The sequence below is a fragment of the Oryzias melastigma genome, linkage group LG13 (genome assembly GCF_002922805.2).
Source record: "Oryzias melastigma strain HK-1 linkage group LG13, ASM292280v2, whole genome shotgun sequence".
Lineage (NCBI taxonomy): Eukaryota > Metazoa > Chordata > Actinopteri > Beloniformes > Adrianichthyidae > Oryzias > Oryzias melastigma.
The window spans coordinates 21479929-21499634 of NC_050524.1; the positions used below are offsets into that span (position 1 = coordinate 21479929).

The 19706-nt window shown below is 38.2% G+C and overlaps 1 protein-coding gene and 1 non-coding gene across 2 annotated transcripts in view; both read right to left on the reverse strand.

The window, feature by feature from the left end:
- Positions 1-2595: 2595 nt before the first annotated feature.
- LOC112149249 (P2Y purinoceptor 3) overlaps positions 2596-19706 on the reverse strand; it is a 17519-nt gene continuing 408 nt past the window's right edge. Inside the window, exons 2-3 of the mRNA XM_024276848.2 lie at positions 5272-5696; positions 2596-5061 (exon numbers count right to left, since the gene is read on the reverse strand). Coding sequence (XP_024132616.1) covers positions 4353-5061; positions 5272-5687 — 1125 coding nt within the window. The 5' untranslated portion in view covers positions 5688-5696 and the 3' untranslated portion in view covers positions 2596-4352. The remainder of the gene's footprint in view (positions 5062-5271; positions 5697-19706) is intronic.
- Positions 11026-11098, reverse strand: trnaa-agc. The gene has a single exon. It is a non-coding gene; the product is annotated as a tRNA-Ala (tRNA).

A 19706-nucleotide genomic window follows, 5' to 3' on the forward strand; every position in this document is an offset into this window, starting at 1 on the left:
CTCAGCTCTCCATCGGCGCGCGCGCCGGGCCCATCCTCAGACAAACAGTTGGTGGATCTCCAGCTTTCAGGATTTTCCGAGACTTGTGTTGTTTTTTTGCATGTAAATGCTTTAGATGGGGCAGGGGGGTGGGCGGGACCAGGGTTGGGGGCACGGGGGCTGTCATAACCCCCTCGGGTATTAAGAGGAAATACTTTTTTTCTTGTTCTGGATGGAAGATCTGCAGCGTAATTTAAGCTTCTTCCCATCTAAAACATAGAAATTAAACATTTTAGTTTTAACATGCAACGTTTTTGTTTTTCACTTATGTTTTTTTTTATCTTCTTTAATTGGTGAAATTTTTAATAAAAATTTACAGTCACGCACAGCAACGACGCCCGCGCGCCAATCGGTTTAAAGGGGATGGGCTCAGGAGCGCCCTCTACCCGCTGAACACCGCAATGTCAGGTCACAGGTGGAGGACAGGGAGCAGCAGTGAACCCAAACCATTTATCCTCTTTCTCCAAAATGAAATAAACCTGTGACTCCTCTTCCCCTAGACATTAAAACGTTAAAACATTCTACATAAAAAACAAGTTAATGTGATATACAATAAAAATAAATGCAAGTATATACATTTATAAATAGAGTTTTACAAAACACTACAAAAAAATAGGAAAACTGCACAACAAACTCAACAAAATTTGCTTGCACCTATAAATTTTGGGTAAAGTAGTCCCCCCTTTTGACGAAATTTCAGACACATCCCACCAGCTGAAGTCTACAACCAACAAGGAAGCTTTGTTGACCTTTGACCTCGGGAAGAGGTCTCCATCTTGAATAAAAAAAAATCACCTTTAGTACAAATTAAAACTCATCCTACAGATTTTTGCCTATTGTCTCTTGATTTCTCGAGCATCATGGGAAGCTGCATGTAGGTTTTAAAAAGCATTAGCCCGGTAAGCTCCCAAAAGTGCCAGAGTCGAGTTGCTTTCACACTTTTTACTGGAATATTGTGAAAGTTTTGTCCATGAATCATTGGCTCAAGCTAAATCAAACCTCAACTTACAATATGAACATACTAAGAATGTGGTTAACAAAAACTTCAGTTGCCAAGGAAATCTAAAAGTTTACTTTTGCCGATTCTTCTAAAAATCACATTGACCCGTTTGTCCCTTCAAGGCAACCAAAATATTAAATTGTTGCCATGGAGTCAAAACCAATATAGAAGCCGCCATTTTGGAAAAAAAAGTGTTTTTTCCCATAAATGTGTACTTTGCAGCTCTGACCAGGGATGCAAGGGGAATATGAGGGGCAGATGCTCAGCCAGTGAGGGTGGGTCAAAAAGGGGGCCACAGAGGCAACATCTACCAGCCAACACTCGTAGCATTAAGTTTTAAATAAATCTTATAAATATACCGTATTTTCCGGACTATAAGTCGCGGTTTTTTTCATAGATTGAATGTCCCTGCGACTTATACTCCAGTGCGACTTATATACGAATTTTTAATGATGAGATATGGACCGTAAGTCTAGAGTGCCCTCTTATGGTGATCTATGCAATTACTTTATTTATTTTATTTACTTTAGTTATTCAGACGTGACACAGAGGACAAAGAATTTAAGGGATTTAGTGATATGGAGTGAGATTGCGTGCAATTAATTACAGTAAAGATACAAAGTTGATGAGTTATTGAGTCTATAGTTAAATAAAACTGTTATGTTATATAAATGCTACACCTTTTCATTTTTTTCATGATGCTAATATGTGTATATATGTTGACACATATTCAGCCTTTTTTCTATTCACTAATGAATGTTATAACTTACCTTCCAGGATGATGTAATATTGTTTTTTACAACCAGTTTGTAAAATAAATTACTTGAAAAAAATGCGACTTATACTCCAGTGCGACTTATGTATGGTTTTTTCTTCTTCATTATGCATTTTTTGGCCCCTGCGACTTATACTCCGGTGCGACTTATAGTCCGAAAAATACGGTATATAAAATAAATATATCAAAATCTAGAAAGAAGGAGTTTCGCACGAGCATTAAAAAAGGAAAAAGAAGCCAAAAAATTTTCCTTTTGGATAGATTTATTTCAAATTGAATGTTATACAGCCCAACAATAACTATTTTTTTTGGTCGTTCTCTGCAAATACTTTGTATTTTTAATTTTTGATGTACCTAATGGTAGTTTATTTTGATTACAGCGACAAAAACTAGTGTAATAAGTGGAAATGACTCATTTTAGAATAAAAAATATACAATATGAAAATTTGTACATTGTACAAGTTGTTCAATTTTAATAAATCCTCGTGAAATCTAAAAATGTTTTCTTAGAATATAAATCTACATTTTATTTCTCCAAAATATTAACAATAAATGCTGGTCTAACATTATTGAGATTTAAATAACATCCATAAAATTTACAGTTGGCAAGTCTTGACGTTTTTTTGTTTTTTTTTTATTAACAAGGGTATGGAGCAAAACGATTTCTTCTCATTTTTATTACTTTATCCTGAGTTCCAAATCTTAATGGGATAAAAGTTCTGGACTGTGCTGATTTTGAAAGAAGCTTGTAAAGGAGTGGAGCAAAGAAAAGTGAAAACAACTAGAATCTCAAAAAAAAAACAGTTTGCATTCTAATACTTTTAATAGCATTTTTTCAGTCAGAATTGCATTACAGAACATCTTTACACATGCATTCCAAAAATGGCCTCACAGTGACATATTTGTTACAAAATAAAATACATTTCAAGTCTGTTATATATATTTTCAAAAATAAAAGTATAAAATAACTTTATAATACTGACTCTGGATTTAGTTTTCACAAAAGGACAGTTTGTTACATCCGACAACAGACCAAAAACGACTGTACAAACTGTAGTTTTAGCTGAAGCCAGCAGCACAACATTCACAGCTCAACATAACTCACCTTTACATCACACAAATGCTGACGTTCAAGTACAAAAAGCTCAGAGTTTCTAAACGTTTGCTGCAGTTAAGACGCATCATCACATGACTGTTAGAAAGCCGAACTCAAGGAGGCAATCGTCACAGTCACAATAAATAACATTTGTGTGGATTAAGCTACACATGATCTCCATCAGGCCCTCCTGCTCACCTCTCTGACCTAAAGTGTGACCTCCATGCAGCTAAACGCTCACATTGCCGCATGATGAAGACATAACAAAGAAAAGGTCTCAATGTTTGTCCATCAGATCAACAGAAAGATGAGAGCGCCACCCAGTGGTGGAGTTGTGCAACAACAGCTGCTAGTGAGAAACACAACATGTAAGAGAAAAAAATACATAAAATACCTTCATCATATCCAACATTTTACAACTTTCTTCATCAACTTCTCTAAGTGCTTCAAGGGATTTCCCTCTCATATCAAAGTAAACCATGGAGATCCTGAAAGATTTGAGAATGTTTAATTTAAACATCTATATTTTTAGTTTAAACCAAAAGAACAAAACAGACGATAATGTTGCATTGCATCAAAACGCATCAGCATTTAATCATATTTCAGTTTTTCTAAATTCTGCCTCTGTTACAAATTGGTAAAAGTAGTTTTTTTCTTTGCATGTTTAATGAGAACGCCCTGGTTCAAATCCCAGCTGGGTCCTTTCTCTGTGGAGTTTCTAGAGTTTGTATCCCGGCTCTGCAATAGACTGGCGACCTGTCCAGGGTAAACCCCGCCTTCGCCCAACAGTAACTGTGATAGGCTCCAGCAACCCCCTCAAAAGGGGGTTCAGAGGACGGATGGATGTTTCATATTCAATTTAAAATATCTCAGATTTTCTCATTATGGATTATTTGGACTTGAAATATGAAGTTCAGAAAAGTGAACTGATGCGATCTTAAAGAATTAAACAATAATGAAGATAATCATATTTTTGTTAGACATTGTTCTGAATTCAGAGGCTAAGTCGGTAACAGAATCCTCCATCATGGTTTTTATGATCTAAAGCCAGCTCAGTGGCCTTGTGGAAGAGTGTGTGCCCTGAAATTGGAAGGTCATGAGTTCAAATCCAGGATGAGTCATACCAAAAACTCAAAAAAAGAGTGTCTCCCTGCTGGACACTCAGCATTAAGGGGTTGGATTCCTGTGTCTACAGCTCACTACTCCCCCAAATGCAAAGCACAAAGTTCACACACCTAGCTCTATGTGACAGCTAATAGGACGTTAACATTACATCTGTTTTTCACACAGAACAGACCTTCACTGTATACTTTAAAGATCACGTATAATAAATACATGCAGAAGTGCTGTGTTTGTTAAGCTGAATTAAGCATCAGTTTGTTGGTTCCACACTGAAGCATGACGTGTTAAATAAAAAAACAGCTACTTCACACGTTGCAGCATCAGGAGCTTAACACAGGGGGACTGTAGGGTCTGCTTCCTGTTGGGGGGCTTTTGTCCCCCCATGCAGTGACTCTGAGCAGCAGTCTCCTGGTGCTGCGGCGGTAGCGCGGCTGAGTGAAGTAAAACAGGATGGGGTCCAGAAAGCTGTTCATGCTGGCGAACGGCCTTGTGCTTTTATAGATGATGGCGAACAGGTTCCTGGTCTCGCAGGAGGCGTGGGGCAACGTGCGCACCACCTGATAGACGGTCTTAGTGAGGTGGAAGGGCAGGAAGCTCACGCAGAACACCGACGCCACAACGATGATCATCCTGACGGCCCTTTCCCGCTTCTCTCCCGTTGCTGTGGAGACGCCCTGGTGGGACACCGGGCGGCAGAGGATACGGGCCATCTGGCAGTAGCAGACCATCACTCCTATGAAGGGCAGCAGGAAGCCCAGCAGCGTCAGCGCCATGCCGTACGGGTAGTAGTCCTTGGAGCGCTGCGGCGTGCTTAGGTCATAGCACACCGTGCGGTTGCGCTGGATTCCGGTGGAAGCGAAATAAAACGTCGGTGCGCAAAGGGTGATGACCAGGAGCCACACCCCTCCGCAGATGAGCCACGCCCTCCTGCGACCCCCCTGTTTGTGCCACACAGCCAGAGGATGGCAGATGCCCATGTAGCGCTGCATGCTGATGCAGGTGAGGAAGAGGATGCTGCCGTGGAGATTACTGGAAGAGGAGAACAGGACAGCTCTGTGATAGCTCGCAAAAACCCTCAATTAACAAAAAAAGTAAAATATATGGATAGATGAACTAATATGATAATTGCCATGGTTTTCTAAGGACTTCAGGGGCTTAGACCCCATACCCCCCGCAGCACCCCATAGTCACCATTCACCGAACCTACCAAATCAAGAGAAGAGTCGGGTACAAACCTACCTGTAGAACTGAAACCTGACTAGTTTACAGGTGAACTCCCCAAAGGGCCAGTAGTCATGGCTGGCATAGTTGTAGATGAGTAAAGGAAGTGACATCACATACAGGAAGTCAGCTAAAGCCAGGTTGAGCATGTAGACGTTGCTCCTGGACAGATTGGGTCGAGTCTTCCAGATTTTCTGGATAACAGCAGCATTGAGCGGAATGCCGAGCAGGAAGACCACAGAGTACACCGCAGGAAGTAGAATCTGCTTGAAGTCTTCCTTGTAGGTGCAGCGAGAAGAGACGCTGCTGTTTCCGACGGGGAAGCTGTCCGGCCGGTAGGGCTCTGTGGGGCGAACGCTGGTGGAGAAGAAGTCCCACGGAAAGGGCTCGGAGATCAGAGTCTCTGTGGGGAGGGAGATGGACGATGGGGGCATCTTCACAATCTGGGGAGAGAAAAAAAGTTTGGGTTAAATGCAGCAGAGATTCAAGTTTGGAACAAAATTATCTTAAAAAATAACCCCACACACAAGGCAACAAAGTAGAAATGAACCTGCTTAAGTTTTAACACCATAGCTGCAAATCCACAACTGTCCACCAGAGGACGCCAAAGTTTTCCCATTTTCTTTTCCAACATGTGAGTATGTGACCATGTGATGGATGGGTCACCCGTCCAGGGGCAACCCCACCGTTAACTCCAGTATTGCTCGCCATTTTTTGTTGTGCCGCGAATGTTGATCGAAAGATGATCAATTTAGAAAATTTAGATGGATGACAGGAGTTTGATTAGAAAAGGCAAGTAGTAACACTAAACCAATGGAGCACCATAAGTTGCTTATTTGATCTTTTAATGGTGTTTATGCTAAAAGAATACAGACAAGCACACATTTTTGTTTTGTAGTGCAAGTTATTTAAGTTATAAAATGACCAATCAGATGCCACCATGATCTAGAAAAGTAGATGGAGCCTGCTGGTCCCCTTGTCCAACATTCAAAATGTTTGATTAATGGATTTCCTGCAGCCCGCTTTCAAATGGTAGGGGCTAACAAACTCACTTCTGATTGGTCAGAGTGGTGGCCATAGTAACTCCGACCAATCACTGCTTACTAACAACGTCTGCCTCCAACATGGAGGTGTTTTAATCAAACTTAAATCAATTTAGCTGCGATAAAATGAACTGAATTGATTTATTTTAAATGGAAACCATTTTTTGGGTGACGTCAAACCCAATCCTTAAATTAAGCATATTTCACAAGAATATGGCTAACCTTAATGAAGCCTAAAATGTTGAGCCTCAAGGAAATTAGTTTCACAATGTATGAAGTCACTTCCTGTCAGGTGTGACAGCAGCTTAAGGTAACAAATGAGATTTAGCACAGACTGTCTGGACTCCCACCTTCATCTCTGGAAAAATAAAGGAGAGATTAATGAAAAAGTCCACCCCCTCCAACATCAGACACATCTTTTATGCTGCCGAGAAAGTGCTTTGTGGTAACTAGTTCCTGCAGCCTTGAAAGGGTGACTCACCGCATTTCACAACCTACGTGCGCAAGAGGGAATGCAAGTGAGTAAATGTGCCACAATATTTGAATGTTAAAGGAAAAGAAATACACATTTGTAAAAAAAAAAAAAAAAAGAAAAAAAAAAAAAACAAGGGGGAGGTGAGCCAAGCCCTCTGTGTGTGTGTGAGTGTACATGAACGGCATGTGTCCACACTAAAACAGGATTTCATCATTCAAGCTTCATTAAATGAAATGAGGAGAGGCAAATGTGAAGCAACCAAATAGTCTTTAAGCATTCAATTGCACGGAACGCAGTCTGCATCACTGCAGAATTGCTTTTTTGAATCAGGAAAGACCACATCTCCTTAAACTTTGCATAAATCGCCTGTTTACACTTTCAAAAAGTGCAGTGAAAATACCAAAGGAGTTTTTTTCTGATTGGTGATTTGGATGTGGAAGATCTTCCTGCATGTTTGCAGATATCCAGCAGAAATGAAGAAAAATTATCCTAAACCAAGACAGTATTTAAAGCGCCACTCTGATCATCTTTTAATCTATTTATTTTTAACCATTTAAGGAATAAGTCTCAAAATGTCCACCTGAACTTTTCTGCTAATTTTGACTATGTGTGCTTTTGCCCCCTTTTCCCAAAAAACATTGCATTTTCACTATCATCATTTTACATTTTATTCTATTTCATAATCCTATACCAATTTAAAATGTAAATAAAACACAAAACTGAATGTGATTTTTAGAGTTTTTAGTGAGAAAAACAGTGCAAATGGACATGAACAACAGGTTTTGATTCTTATTTTTTTTTTCCAGTATCAAACTATTTACTGCAACACATTATGTATCTTTCTCTCTAATGTTCTAAAAACAGTGCACAAAATGTTGAATATCTACAGACGTTTTAGGTCACACTGGGCAGTTCTCTCCTCTTTGGCTCCTCAAAGGTCTTGGTGATGCTGCAGTGACAGTCACAAGTCTCACACTTCCAGGGATGCTCTTGGTGCAGATTTCGCTGCATCAGTGGGAAAAGATTTCACCTGGTGATGGTTTCTTGTATTTAGAGATGGTTGGACAACTGGGATGCATCTGGGTTAAGGGATGAGGGTCTTCATTATCAAGTTCTGCATCTGTCTTCCACTTTTGTTGGGTTAATGTGTTTCCAGTGCTGTTTTTAGCCAAAATAATAATTTAATAATAATTTTAAATTAATAATTTGATACAAATGCTGTTTTAAAAACACCAAAAACATTTAAAACGAGATTCTGCATGTGATCAGGAGTTATCCCAGGTCAAACCTCACAATCAAATCTGTTCTGTTTTCACACTTTTTATGCTTCTTTTTTACTGAAAAAGAAAAGGTCGTACACTGCAGCCTCATCCTCCACTTTCCTTTCTGCACAACAGTAAAAAAAAACCCTAAGCATACATGATTTACCATAGAGAGTCACGGAAGCTCCAATGTGCAGCAGGAACAGTTTCTACTCTTCTCAACAGTCAGCTGATGCTGCAGGTATGAAGTATCGGAGCAGGAAACCAGATTCAGTCCATAAACTCAGATTACACTCTCAGTGACAGCCAGGACTCATGTGTGCATGCCCCATGACAACTAAATTTGCCTCCTGAGTAACAGTGATCTGTGCAGAGGGCCACAAATGGGCCCCCCGCCTGCCAAGACTAACCGTACTAGTACAAAGCTTTTTTTTTGAGTTTTTTTTTTTCACTATTTTACAATTAGCATTTTCTTAATCATTGATAACAATTTTTTAGTAGAATCTCAGCTTCTTTTTTCATATTTATCTTACATTTTATACTATATGAAACACTTTTACAAAAAGAATAAAACTGTACAAAAAACTCAATTGTGAGGACCCCCCCGCCCAAAAAAAAAGATATTAAGACATGTTTATGGTTTAAAACAATGATCTATCATGTAGATGATAAATACAAATGTTTAGTTTCAACACCAAAGACAAGAATAGGTCAAAATAAAATGAAAAATGCCTAAGAAAATGGTAAAAACTTCACTAAACTATATAAAATGTTCCAAGGATTTATTCCAGTGACATTTATGTGTCTTGAGATGTTTGTTTTAGAAAATTTCAAAGCTAAAAAACATTTATTGAAAACGTCATGGTAAATTTAGAATGAAAATTATACAAATGGTGGGTTGACGTAATTCTTACTCCATTGTAAACGACTGAAAAACACACTGGTGAGTTCAGAGACTGGAGATTTCAAATATAGTATTATATCTAAATATATTATATTAAAAAAAAGAATTTTGTTTGTGTAAACTAAGCTTAAGATTCTGTTTCCCAATAAATTGTCAGAGTGAGACATCTGTCATTTCAGTGAAGTTTCAGATTTAAATTTGTGTCAGAGTGAGTGCTCTCACCGTGGGTTTTAAAGTTTAAATCGAGCACATTTTCACGGGAGATGCGGTTCGTGCTGAGTCGGCTCTGTGCACGCGAGTGTTGGGAATTTTCAGTCTTTGTAAGTTGAGTATAAAATATTGTTTACAAGTTGTGAATTAACAATAGGCCTGTCGTACTTTTGTTGCAGAAAGCTAATGTTTGTGAACACACGTTTCCGTTTCATTTCAGTGAATAAGTATTTTTTGCAAGAATAGAAAGTTTGTTTGCTGTCTAGCAGCATTAAGTCACAAGTTGTGAGGACAGCACATTACAGTGTATTCACAAGGACCAAAAAAGTAGAACCACGTCAGTCCAGTTCTGAGGTCTTTCCACTGGCTGCCAGAGGATAAACTTCGGGTGTATTCAGACAGGAAAAGCCCATTGGTCTGGACAGTTTGCTCAATTTGGTCCAGATCGAGTCCTGAACCTTTCGTTTGGTCTGGATTCAGACTGCCTTTCAACCGGACATTTCTGTTTAAAGCTTGTAAACAAAAACACGTGATGAAGGATGTCGTTGCTCATTGGCCAGGAATTACGAGGGCGGGGCAAAGCAACAGGCTAACTTTATATTTCGCAGACCAATTTTAAACGTCTGCATCGATGTCAGGTTCAACATTTATTACCGCTACTTTGGTACCATAACCTTCAAGACTGAGGAGCCAACGGTGTTAATGACATCGCTGAGAAAGCATCGTGAGAAGCACAGTTTATCCTGTTAGAAGTTATTTTAATGAGCCTACATTTAATTTAATATCACCAAACTTCTAGAAGTTATTGTTGCTCCATGTTTGTCCACAGTTCGTGGTTGTTTCTTTTCTATTCTGTTTACATCCCATAATGCCCGGTGGTTGTTTGATCCAGGTGTTGCGCTCCAAGCTTGGAGACTATTCAGACTGTGGAAACTCTAAAGCCGAAACTCAGTCCAATTCAAAATAAACCAAGGCCACTTCGAAAGAGTGACTCTTGGTCCTGGACCAGGTTCTGTGCTCCAGATAATCAGGGAAGAGAACTCAGATTCACTTTAAGTGAAGTGAAGGATGCATTCAGACACCAGTACCAAATCTGAGTCCCTGAATGGTCAAAATTTAAGGAGTTTAACTCTCAGCATGTGTTCAAAGGTTGTGCATTTTGTACTTGAGAACTTGCATATCAATGCACAAGCAAAGATTTTTGAACGCAGAAGCCCAAAACCTATAGACTTTTCAATGGAAGCGGCCACTTGCTAGCTAGGCTAGGTCAAACTTTGACCAATCAGGGACTTGCATTAGGTGTAGCTGGTTTATCTGGTGAACCCAGACACGGTGAACGTAGCTTTACAGATGTAGTTTGACCCACAGATGGTTGCATGATCACACACACTTGAAAGCAGAGATCTTGAACTAACTTAGTGATCAGCTGGAAACTATGGAGTCAAATTAGGATCAATTATTTAAAAAACAGACTTTGTAAATTAAAAAAAAGAAAAAAGAAACAGTTTTTAACATGAAAGAACTTGTAAGCTTAAAGGAATGATTAAAAACTTTTAAATTGAAAACATATTTACTTTAAATTTGAAAAAAGGAAATTTGAAACTTGAATGAAAAATCTTTAAAAAACTGTTATCAAATAAAAAATCTTGTTTGGTTGCAACAACTGTTGTGTTGTATTTTCAACTTATTTTTTTCTCCACTTCTTTCCTTCTTCACTATCAGTTTACAGTTTCAATTCAGACTTTTCAAATTTTCCATGCTGTGCCTAATTTTATAGTAAAAATGATCCAAATTTGACTCCATATAATCCTTTTAATCTATTGAAGGTTGAAAGTACTTCAGCTCTAGGGAAAAAAAGAAGAACCTTTTCAGGCTCTCTGGAGAATGCGGGCATCGATCCCGCTACCTCTCGCATGCTAAGCGAGCGCTCTACCATTTGAGCTAATTCCCCTCCTCTGACACAAGGCACAGACTGTCTAAAGTGCAACACTCCGCCTGCCGCAGGCTGTTGGTCTCTCCTTCGCGCTCTCTGGAATGTGTGCACATGTGCACACACGAGCGTGCACGTGCAGACCCTCCCCCACCCAAAGGTCTGTAGGAACAGTAGTGTGTGACACCAGACTATTTTTAAACGGTGGTAGGAGGACTGACGGCGCCTCAGGAAACTGAAACGCACAGGACCTTCCATCTTTAAGCAGCTTTAATGCTTTATAACCACACAGATGTTCTACGTCAAGACGTCTCATCAGCCCCCACTACAACAAACGTAAAGTCAGAGCATCCAAACTATTTAAATTCAGTTGTATGGAAAGAAAATAGACTCCTTAGATTTGTGTGTGTGTAAGTCTTGATTCGTAACTTGTCTCTGCATGTATTTATTTTTTTTGTAATTTGTAAGTTTACACTTGCAAGTGCACACAGCCACACACAAAAGGAGTTACAAATCAAGAATCAGGACATGTTACACACACATCAGATGAGTCTAATTTATTTCCATATATTGTAAAGTTTTCACCAGAAATTATTCACAATCTAAGTTCAAAGCAGCTGATAATGAAACTCTGATGACCCAGCTTTCTAGCAGCATTTAAACACATCGTTTACACATGAAACTTGGAGATGAGGAAATAGACTCACATCTGATATGTGGGTAAATGCGGTTTTGTGTGTGTGTGTATCAGGTGATTGACTTTTTAAAGATATTTATGTGTAGTTAGTTTTAAGCTGCTGGAATTTAAAGTTGTACGTGTGTAAATTGTATTTAGTCATTTTTGCACATGTGAATAAACAATTGAAAGTGCACACAGTAATGCACAACATCTATTGCATGAGTTACAAATCAAGAATTACACACATACAAATTGAAAGAGACTATTTTCACTCCATATATTCGTAAAAGCAGAACCAGAATCTGCATTCTTTCAATTCTTCCCAATAAAAACCATACAATTCAAGAATATTTGATGAAAATAAAACATTTCAAATATTCAAAAAAATAATTCAATACCATTTAAAGTTTACGTGAAAAAGACTATAATAAACATATCTATAATAATCATTTATTTTCCTGAATCACAGTTTTTATCCCAGATTAGACAAACACAACTTCATCTTTAAACAGACTGCTGCTGCTACTGTTTGAATCCAGATTCTCAATTGTTACTGAAGGCTAATAAACAGTGAAAATTCAGTCAAAACATCATGAAGACAGTTGGTTTCTTTAGGTAAAAGTAAATAAAGGACATCAGATCTTTGGTTTGGATGTTCAAACCCTCACAAACAAACACGGCCAACTTTCTGCAGCCAGTCAGTGTTTGTCTGAGCAGCTTCAGGAGAAAGCTTCACTGCAGGACATCTTATCTGAAAGCGTGGGCTTCTGGCAGATACGGCCCCAGGAACAACACCACAGAGACGCTCTGCACCTCCGACATTCAGGCTGGACAGGAGCTCTTCAACCCTCATTTCTGTCCTATCAGTGATCTCCACTGTCCCTGATGACTCCAAACAAAGACGCAGATCAAATCATTCTCTGCCCTCATATCCTGACTCATGCAGCTGGGAGGGAAATCGCTTTCCGATTCACCAAAAAGACAGAAATAAAAATGAAGGTTTCAAAGCTTTAGATGAGAAATGAAGCTGGGGGGCAGATATGCTAATATTGTAAACATATGTGCTTAAGAATAAAACGTTTTCTCACTTTAGTCAAATTTCTATTCATGTATCTTGAGAACTCACTGAATATCTTTTGGGATCATGGTGTTGCTGGAGCTAATCCCGGCTACTCTTCGGCCATGGCCAGGTTTAATCAAATTTATTTAACCCCAGAACAATTTCATTCTAGGCTTTAACATTTATTAAGACTTTTGTTTTTGTTTGTTCATTTTGGGTAGCAACAACTACCACCCACTAGGCACGACACATCTATTAGATATCTAAATCAGGGCTATTTCAAAGTTTACAGCATTATGTATCTGATAGAGATCTATTCATAGGAATTCTATTGCATATCACGGTTTAGATCTCTATCAGACGACTTTCCCACAGCTAATTGTGTCAAGATCCCATCATGCCTTGCTTGTTGTAAACAAGCCATTTGGATAGTTTCTCCCACATCTATTGAAGATGACTATTAGTCATCTAATATACATGCACAATAAATGTCTATTAAAGTTTAAGTAAAGTTTCTTTAGTTGTCGCACACCTAGGTGTGTAAAATTTGTTCTCTGCATTTGGGGGAGCATTCAGCCAGATACAGCCACACTCAGGAGCAGTTAGGGGGTTTAACTCCCCAATCCAACATCTGGATACTGAGAGTCCACCAGGGAGGAATTGCATCTTATTATCTTTATAGACTTTAGTATGACTCGGCCTGGATTTGAACTTATGAACTTTGAGTCTCACAGCGGACACTCTACCACGAGGCCACTGAGCTTAGTAACTAGACATTGACTGTAAATGCCTATTAGATAACTAATATACGTCTATCCTACGGACATCTCAGACACCTCTATGTTGTTACTCTATCAGATGTCTATCAATAGTGTTCTGCATTGAGAGGTCTCTAAACGTCTACCTGGAGATCTAATCATTGGATATTTTAGATGTAAATGGTAATGGTACATGGCGTATACTTGTGTTGTGCTTTTCTACCCACTTACATGGTCCAAAGCATGTCCAATCCAACATCTAAACAGAAATAAATATGTTGGATTGTTGTTTTGATGCAAGTGTCTAAGACATCTAATCCCAAGTGAATCTCAGTAGAAATGGTTGCTACTTCTTGGAATGTAGAACTTTGTGATTACTAGTTTTCTGGCTGCATCGTGGTGCAGTGAATAGCACTAGATCCTGGTTCAAATCCCAGCTGGGACCTTTCTGAAGAAGTTTGCATTTGCAGGTGTGGATCTTCTCCTGCTTCCTCACACAGTTCAGTAACATATTTCATAGGTTAACTGCTGTCTGGGAAGTGGTCCTGTGACAAACTGGTGACCTAATTAGGGTGTACTCTACCTTCAACGGTAGCAGGATTGGAACCAGCAAACCTGTGACCCCAAAAGGGATTCTTAAGACAGCTGTAAATTTGTAGTATTTATTTTTTCTAACTAGTAATTGTTTAAAAATTATTATAATAAGGATCTTAAAATACCCCAAGATTAGATGTCTAAAGGTAGATGTGTAGTAGACCTCTACATGCAGATATCTTTCAGAAAAATATTGGTAGACCTCTAATAGAGTAATAATAGAGTAACAAGATAGAGTTTTCAGAAATGTACTGTAGATATCTGCAGTAGATGATTTTAGGTATCTAATAGATGTCCTTGTGCCTCGTAGAAAGTTGCCAAAAAGAAAAACTAAACAATAAGCATTTTTTTCTTGATTTACTGTGTGTCAAAAATAGCCTACAAAAAATTGAAATAAAAAACATTCTAAAAAATAATAAAAAATAAAAATAAATTCTACAATAAAATAAAAATGTGAAAAGTGGCAGAAACCCCCCCAAATAATTTGAAAAATGTTTCTTAAAGTAATATATAATAAAATAAACAGTGTTCAGAAAGTTCAAAATACACACACATATATATATATAGAAAGTAAAAAAGTAGAGCGTAAAAAATAAAAATGAAAAAGGAAAAAAATGATGAAAAAAATTAATCATAATAAAATGAAAAAAGCCAAAAAAAAATAATAAACTGTAGCCAAAGTTGGTCCTACGGAGTTAAATTAAAACAAAAGTTTAAATTTTCATGAGGTAATGTTCTACAAACAAAACCAGAAATAATATAAATTTAGAGAAATTTAGAGAAGTTACACCTTTTTTTGAACAAAATCAGTTAACCTTAAACTCAATTTACATTTTATTTTTAAATTTAAAAGCCATGTTTCTAATCATGAGGAGATGTCAGTCAGATTTAAGGGAGGGGGGGTTACAACAAACTCCCCACAGAAGCTCTGTAACATGTGTGCCCACAGAAAGAAGCCATGTTTGTTTTGTGAAGACAGACTCTCAAGAAGAAAACTAGAAATAAGTACAGACATAATAGTGGGTTAAAAAAGTTGTGTGACCGTTACACTAACCAATCAGAAGCTTCCCTCTGAGTTTCTGCTTTCCAAAGGATTCAACAACAGAACATCTGCTCTGTTGGATTTCCAGCAGCGTCACACAAACACTAACTAATCCTTGCTTTCCTGATTTGATTCTCTGACCCAGAGCCGTGAGCGCAAACATCTTCGCTGTGTCCTGCTGTGACACGAAGGGAAACGTGTTGACGCTCGTTGTCTTTAGAATTTGGCATCAGAGCCTCATTAGGCGTTCAGAGACGACCCGGCACGTCGGTCCCGTCAGGGTTTTGTTGAATGAAGTCAAGCAAAGAGTTGTCAGTTTCAAACCCAAATGTGTCCAAACTTGTGTTTCTCTGAAGTCAAAGCTGCCGCTGACCTCTCTGCTCAGGTCGGCGTGTTCATCCGGAGTCATTTCCTAATCAAGTAAACGGCATTTGGCTCATTTAGTCCCTCATTACTGACAGACACAAAATCATTTTCCTAAAATATGAGATGCACAAGCATCTGCAAAAGCTGCTTCTGTTTCTCATTTTGGAGGATGAGCTTTTTAATAATCAAATTATCGTATTTGATGAGTTGAAATGTAATTTTTCCATTTCTAAAACAATTTTTTAGCTGAAGTCTGAGTTATTTTATAACAGAAAACGTGCACACTTTTAAAAGATGTTAGTGTGAGCCACTGCTTTCTGTAAATTATCTCATTTTTTGAAATTGGAAGAGATCCTTCTTAAAAAACAAAGATAATTGAATAGATTTGATGACATGGAGCCACGCCCTAAAAGTTTGGATTAAAAGTTGTGCAGTAACTCAAAGTTAGGTTAATAAATTTGTTTTTTGTGTTTGTCGTGGCGAGAACATTCCTGAAGTATGTCCTTCTCTTAGCTGATCCTGCAGATGATGGGGCTGCATTCCTCCATCAGCTGCTGCCACGGCAACGGGCCGCGTTTAAACGCCTCCATCTTTGCCTGCACATTGTTGTCTCTGTATACACAACGCGGCTGACACACAGAGCGTGCTGCGTGTAGACGGAATGCGGCCTCTGCATGGTTTGGTTGATTGAAATGCAAAACGTAGTTCTGGGTCCCAGGTGAAGATCGCAACCTGATCATCTGCTGTCAGTGGGCGATGCAGGAGTCCCAAACAATGCAGGGTTACTCTGAAGCCCTTTCTTCTCCTCTCTGATATTTCTGGGAGTAAGAAGGACATCAGCATGGCTGGATTTATGCACCAACAAACTTTTTCAATCAATTTTTACATTTTTTTTCCAAGCAAAAAAAGCCTTCTCTGTTAGTTTTCAATGTAAGAATTCTTTTTTTTGTGTGAAAGCTCCTCCGTTGTTTAGTCTAAATCAGTAGGTATGTGATAAACAGATTCTGAAAAAATTATGTTTAGCCTTTAAATTTGAAAAATGAATTAATATTTGAATTGTAGACAGAATCAAATGAAGATGAACTGTTGGAAACAAACTGACTCTAGTTCAAACTCAGACAGCCTTTTTTTTCTTTATGATACATTTTAAAATGTCTCTTATGAGTTTTTATGAAGTCTTCTATTCTGCACACTCAAAAACCAGCCTGCTCACATTACAATGCTGTCACGATGTCAAGATTGAGAAATTTTCTCAGGTGTGAAATTTCCTCCTTTTTCCATGACACAAAATGAAAATAACTGAGACCAAACAGTGATTAGGTCTCAGTTTTTTGGGATCATTTACAGTAAAAAACTGTTTTCTTCTGACCAGTTTCAGACAGGATCACCTCAAGGTCGTAGGGCTTTGACTTCTAATTTCCCTTTTCAATGAACAAATAAATCGGGGTTTGATTTACAAAAGGTAAATTTAAGGACTTTAAGAACACTTAAAATCTCATTTAAGAGCGTATTCTTAAAACAAATTAAACAAGCTGGAGTCTGCTGTTTCTTGCTCTACGCTTTCGATTCCATCCCCATTGTGCCAAATTTAAATGTCTTTCGGCAAAAACCGTATTGCTTCATAACCGGTTTTAAGAATAAACGATTTCTCCATGAATTACACCTTCACATTTTCCTGCACTGACAAGCATGAGCTAATTAGCCCCAAGGTTAAACAATTTACCCCAGTTTGTTATTTTAAGGTGTCATGGAAAGGTTAATTTTTTTTTTTTTTTGTAACAAGAGTTACAGGTCCATAAGACCTTATTTTAGTCAAATTAAAGACCTTTTGATGCAAATATATATCAAACAACAAAATGATCTTAAAGGGTAACATTACAGGATAGTTTGAGGCTGACTCCACTCTCAGCAAGGGGCGGGCTGAGCGGGGACGTGTGGTTTGCATCTGTGATTGACAGTGACAGTGAGGTTAGCTTGAGGTAACGTCTGCATCTTTAACATGAAGATTGATACTGAGCAAAGTGATGCCAGTTTCGCCTCAGAACTCCCTGTGGAGATTGAGGATTTTTCTCCTCCACCTTCTCCAGAGGCAGGCGCTCATGGTCCAGACTGAAGGAGATCTGTGTCTGAGTGGTAAAATGAGGCTAGCATCATAAGCTAATGAAGGCTAACGTATTAAGCTAACAGTCCCAAGAGAAACGTTCGTTAGAAATCCATCACCAGGACGGAGTTTGCTGGATTCAATGGTAATTCCTCTAAAACACTGTTGTCTAACATATAATTTCACTGGAAAGTTGTGCAAGCCAGTAGATTTTTGGCAGCCTAAGGTAACAAAAATATGAGTCATGCTAAAGCTAACACGATAACAACCGAGCATCACAGAATAAAGATGAGCGGGGCTTTTATAATGGAGCTGCAGAGCACGATGACGTGAAACTTCTGAAAAGATGTGGGACTTACACCAGTTGACCAGTCACAAACTTCAACTGTAATACCTCATTCTATTGAACGTTTTAGACTATAATTTCAGGAATTAAACAAGTTTATTTTAAATTGTCAAAAATGTTGCAAGGACCAACAAACAGCACTTTCAAAGCCCCATTTATAGAGGTCAAGAGGCATTAAAAAAAAGTTAATTTAGTGTTTGGTTACCCTATAATTTAATTTAACATATGATTTTTTTTTTCCATAGCTAGAAATAAATTCAGGCAACAATGGGTTAAGATGTTTTAAGGATCCATCCACTCTGATAAAATTGGTTTAGTTCTGTTTGACAATAAATAAATAAATAAATAAAAACACTACCTGGATATCTCAAATTAATCATTCGTGTTTCTGTTTGCAAACATAGGGTTGCTGGGGCCTATCATGGTGAAGCGAATGTGTGGTTAACTCTGGATCAGTGCTCTTCTGATTCCATATTTGCATAAAACATAAAGCTCTAAGTTGATTAAATAAATTAGCAGGACATGTGTTGTAATTAATTTGGCGGATCGTCAGGATAATTAGGGACCAGAAAACAGAAATTCACTTATGCTGTGTCTGTCTGCTAAACAGGCACAAAAAACAGGAAGTGCTCAGTTATTTGTTTGTTTGTTGACAAAAAACGGTGATTAAAAGCACGGTAGATGAAATTTGAGAATTGAAAGTCTTAATTTGGATTCTGTCTTAAAAGATAGTGCTGTAAAATAGTGCATTAAAGTACAGTAAAATCAGCATCCTCTCTCCTTCAGTCCTCGGAGGACGCAATGTCGATTTCAGACCCTTTCCTGAACTGCACAAAAATGAAATGCACATATCTTCTACTAAAGATCAGCATGAGTTCAACCATCCTTCATCATGGATGCACCAACATGAAGGCAAAGTAATAGAACCTCAAACCAACACAATTCTTTCCTAAATCGAATCAAAACCTTCACATTTACCAGTGTAACAACACATGTTTAACAAAAACAAACATTTTCTCCCTTTAACTATGTGTTTGCATCTGTTTTTGCTCCTAAAAAATACTTATTAATGGTTAGCTTTAATCTAGAGGATCAAAAACATGTTTTCCTGAAGTTCTACTGCAGGAAGTTTCTGCAACACCTTAATAAGCGCCTTAAAGGTCCAAGAAGCCCATCAAATGCTCCTGAGAGTCCTAAATATCTGTTAGTCTGTCTGTGGTTTCTGCTGTTGAGGAAATCTTCTAAAAGAGAAAGGTCTCAGTCAGCAAAACACAACCCCAACGGATCTGATAGTCTGTCCTGTGCATGCCTGCAACACCTGAGTCAACGATGATCCGAATCTCACAACGATGATCCGAATCTCACACTTGGAAGGAAATCAACCTGGTTAGTCGTTGCTTATAAAAAATATATAAACTAGTTTGAATCTGACTTTTTTTTTAGACAGAACCACTTACATGTTATTTAATATTTGAAATAGAAATACAATAAATAGATGCTTCTGAATGCAGAATAAACTGTTGTTTCAGGACTTCCATCCACAGGATTTTTTTCTGGTTTTCCTTAAAACAGTTTCATAAACGCGAGAAGAAGAAGTTGGGAAGAGCTGGACGTGAACAGATCCAGTTCCTCTCCAGGATTTTTCTGCAGAGTTTGCAAAACAGAAACGAAAATATAGACTTA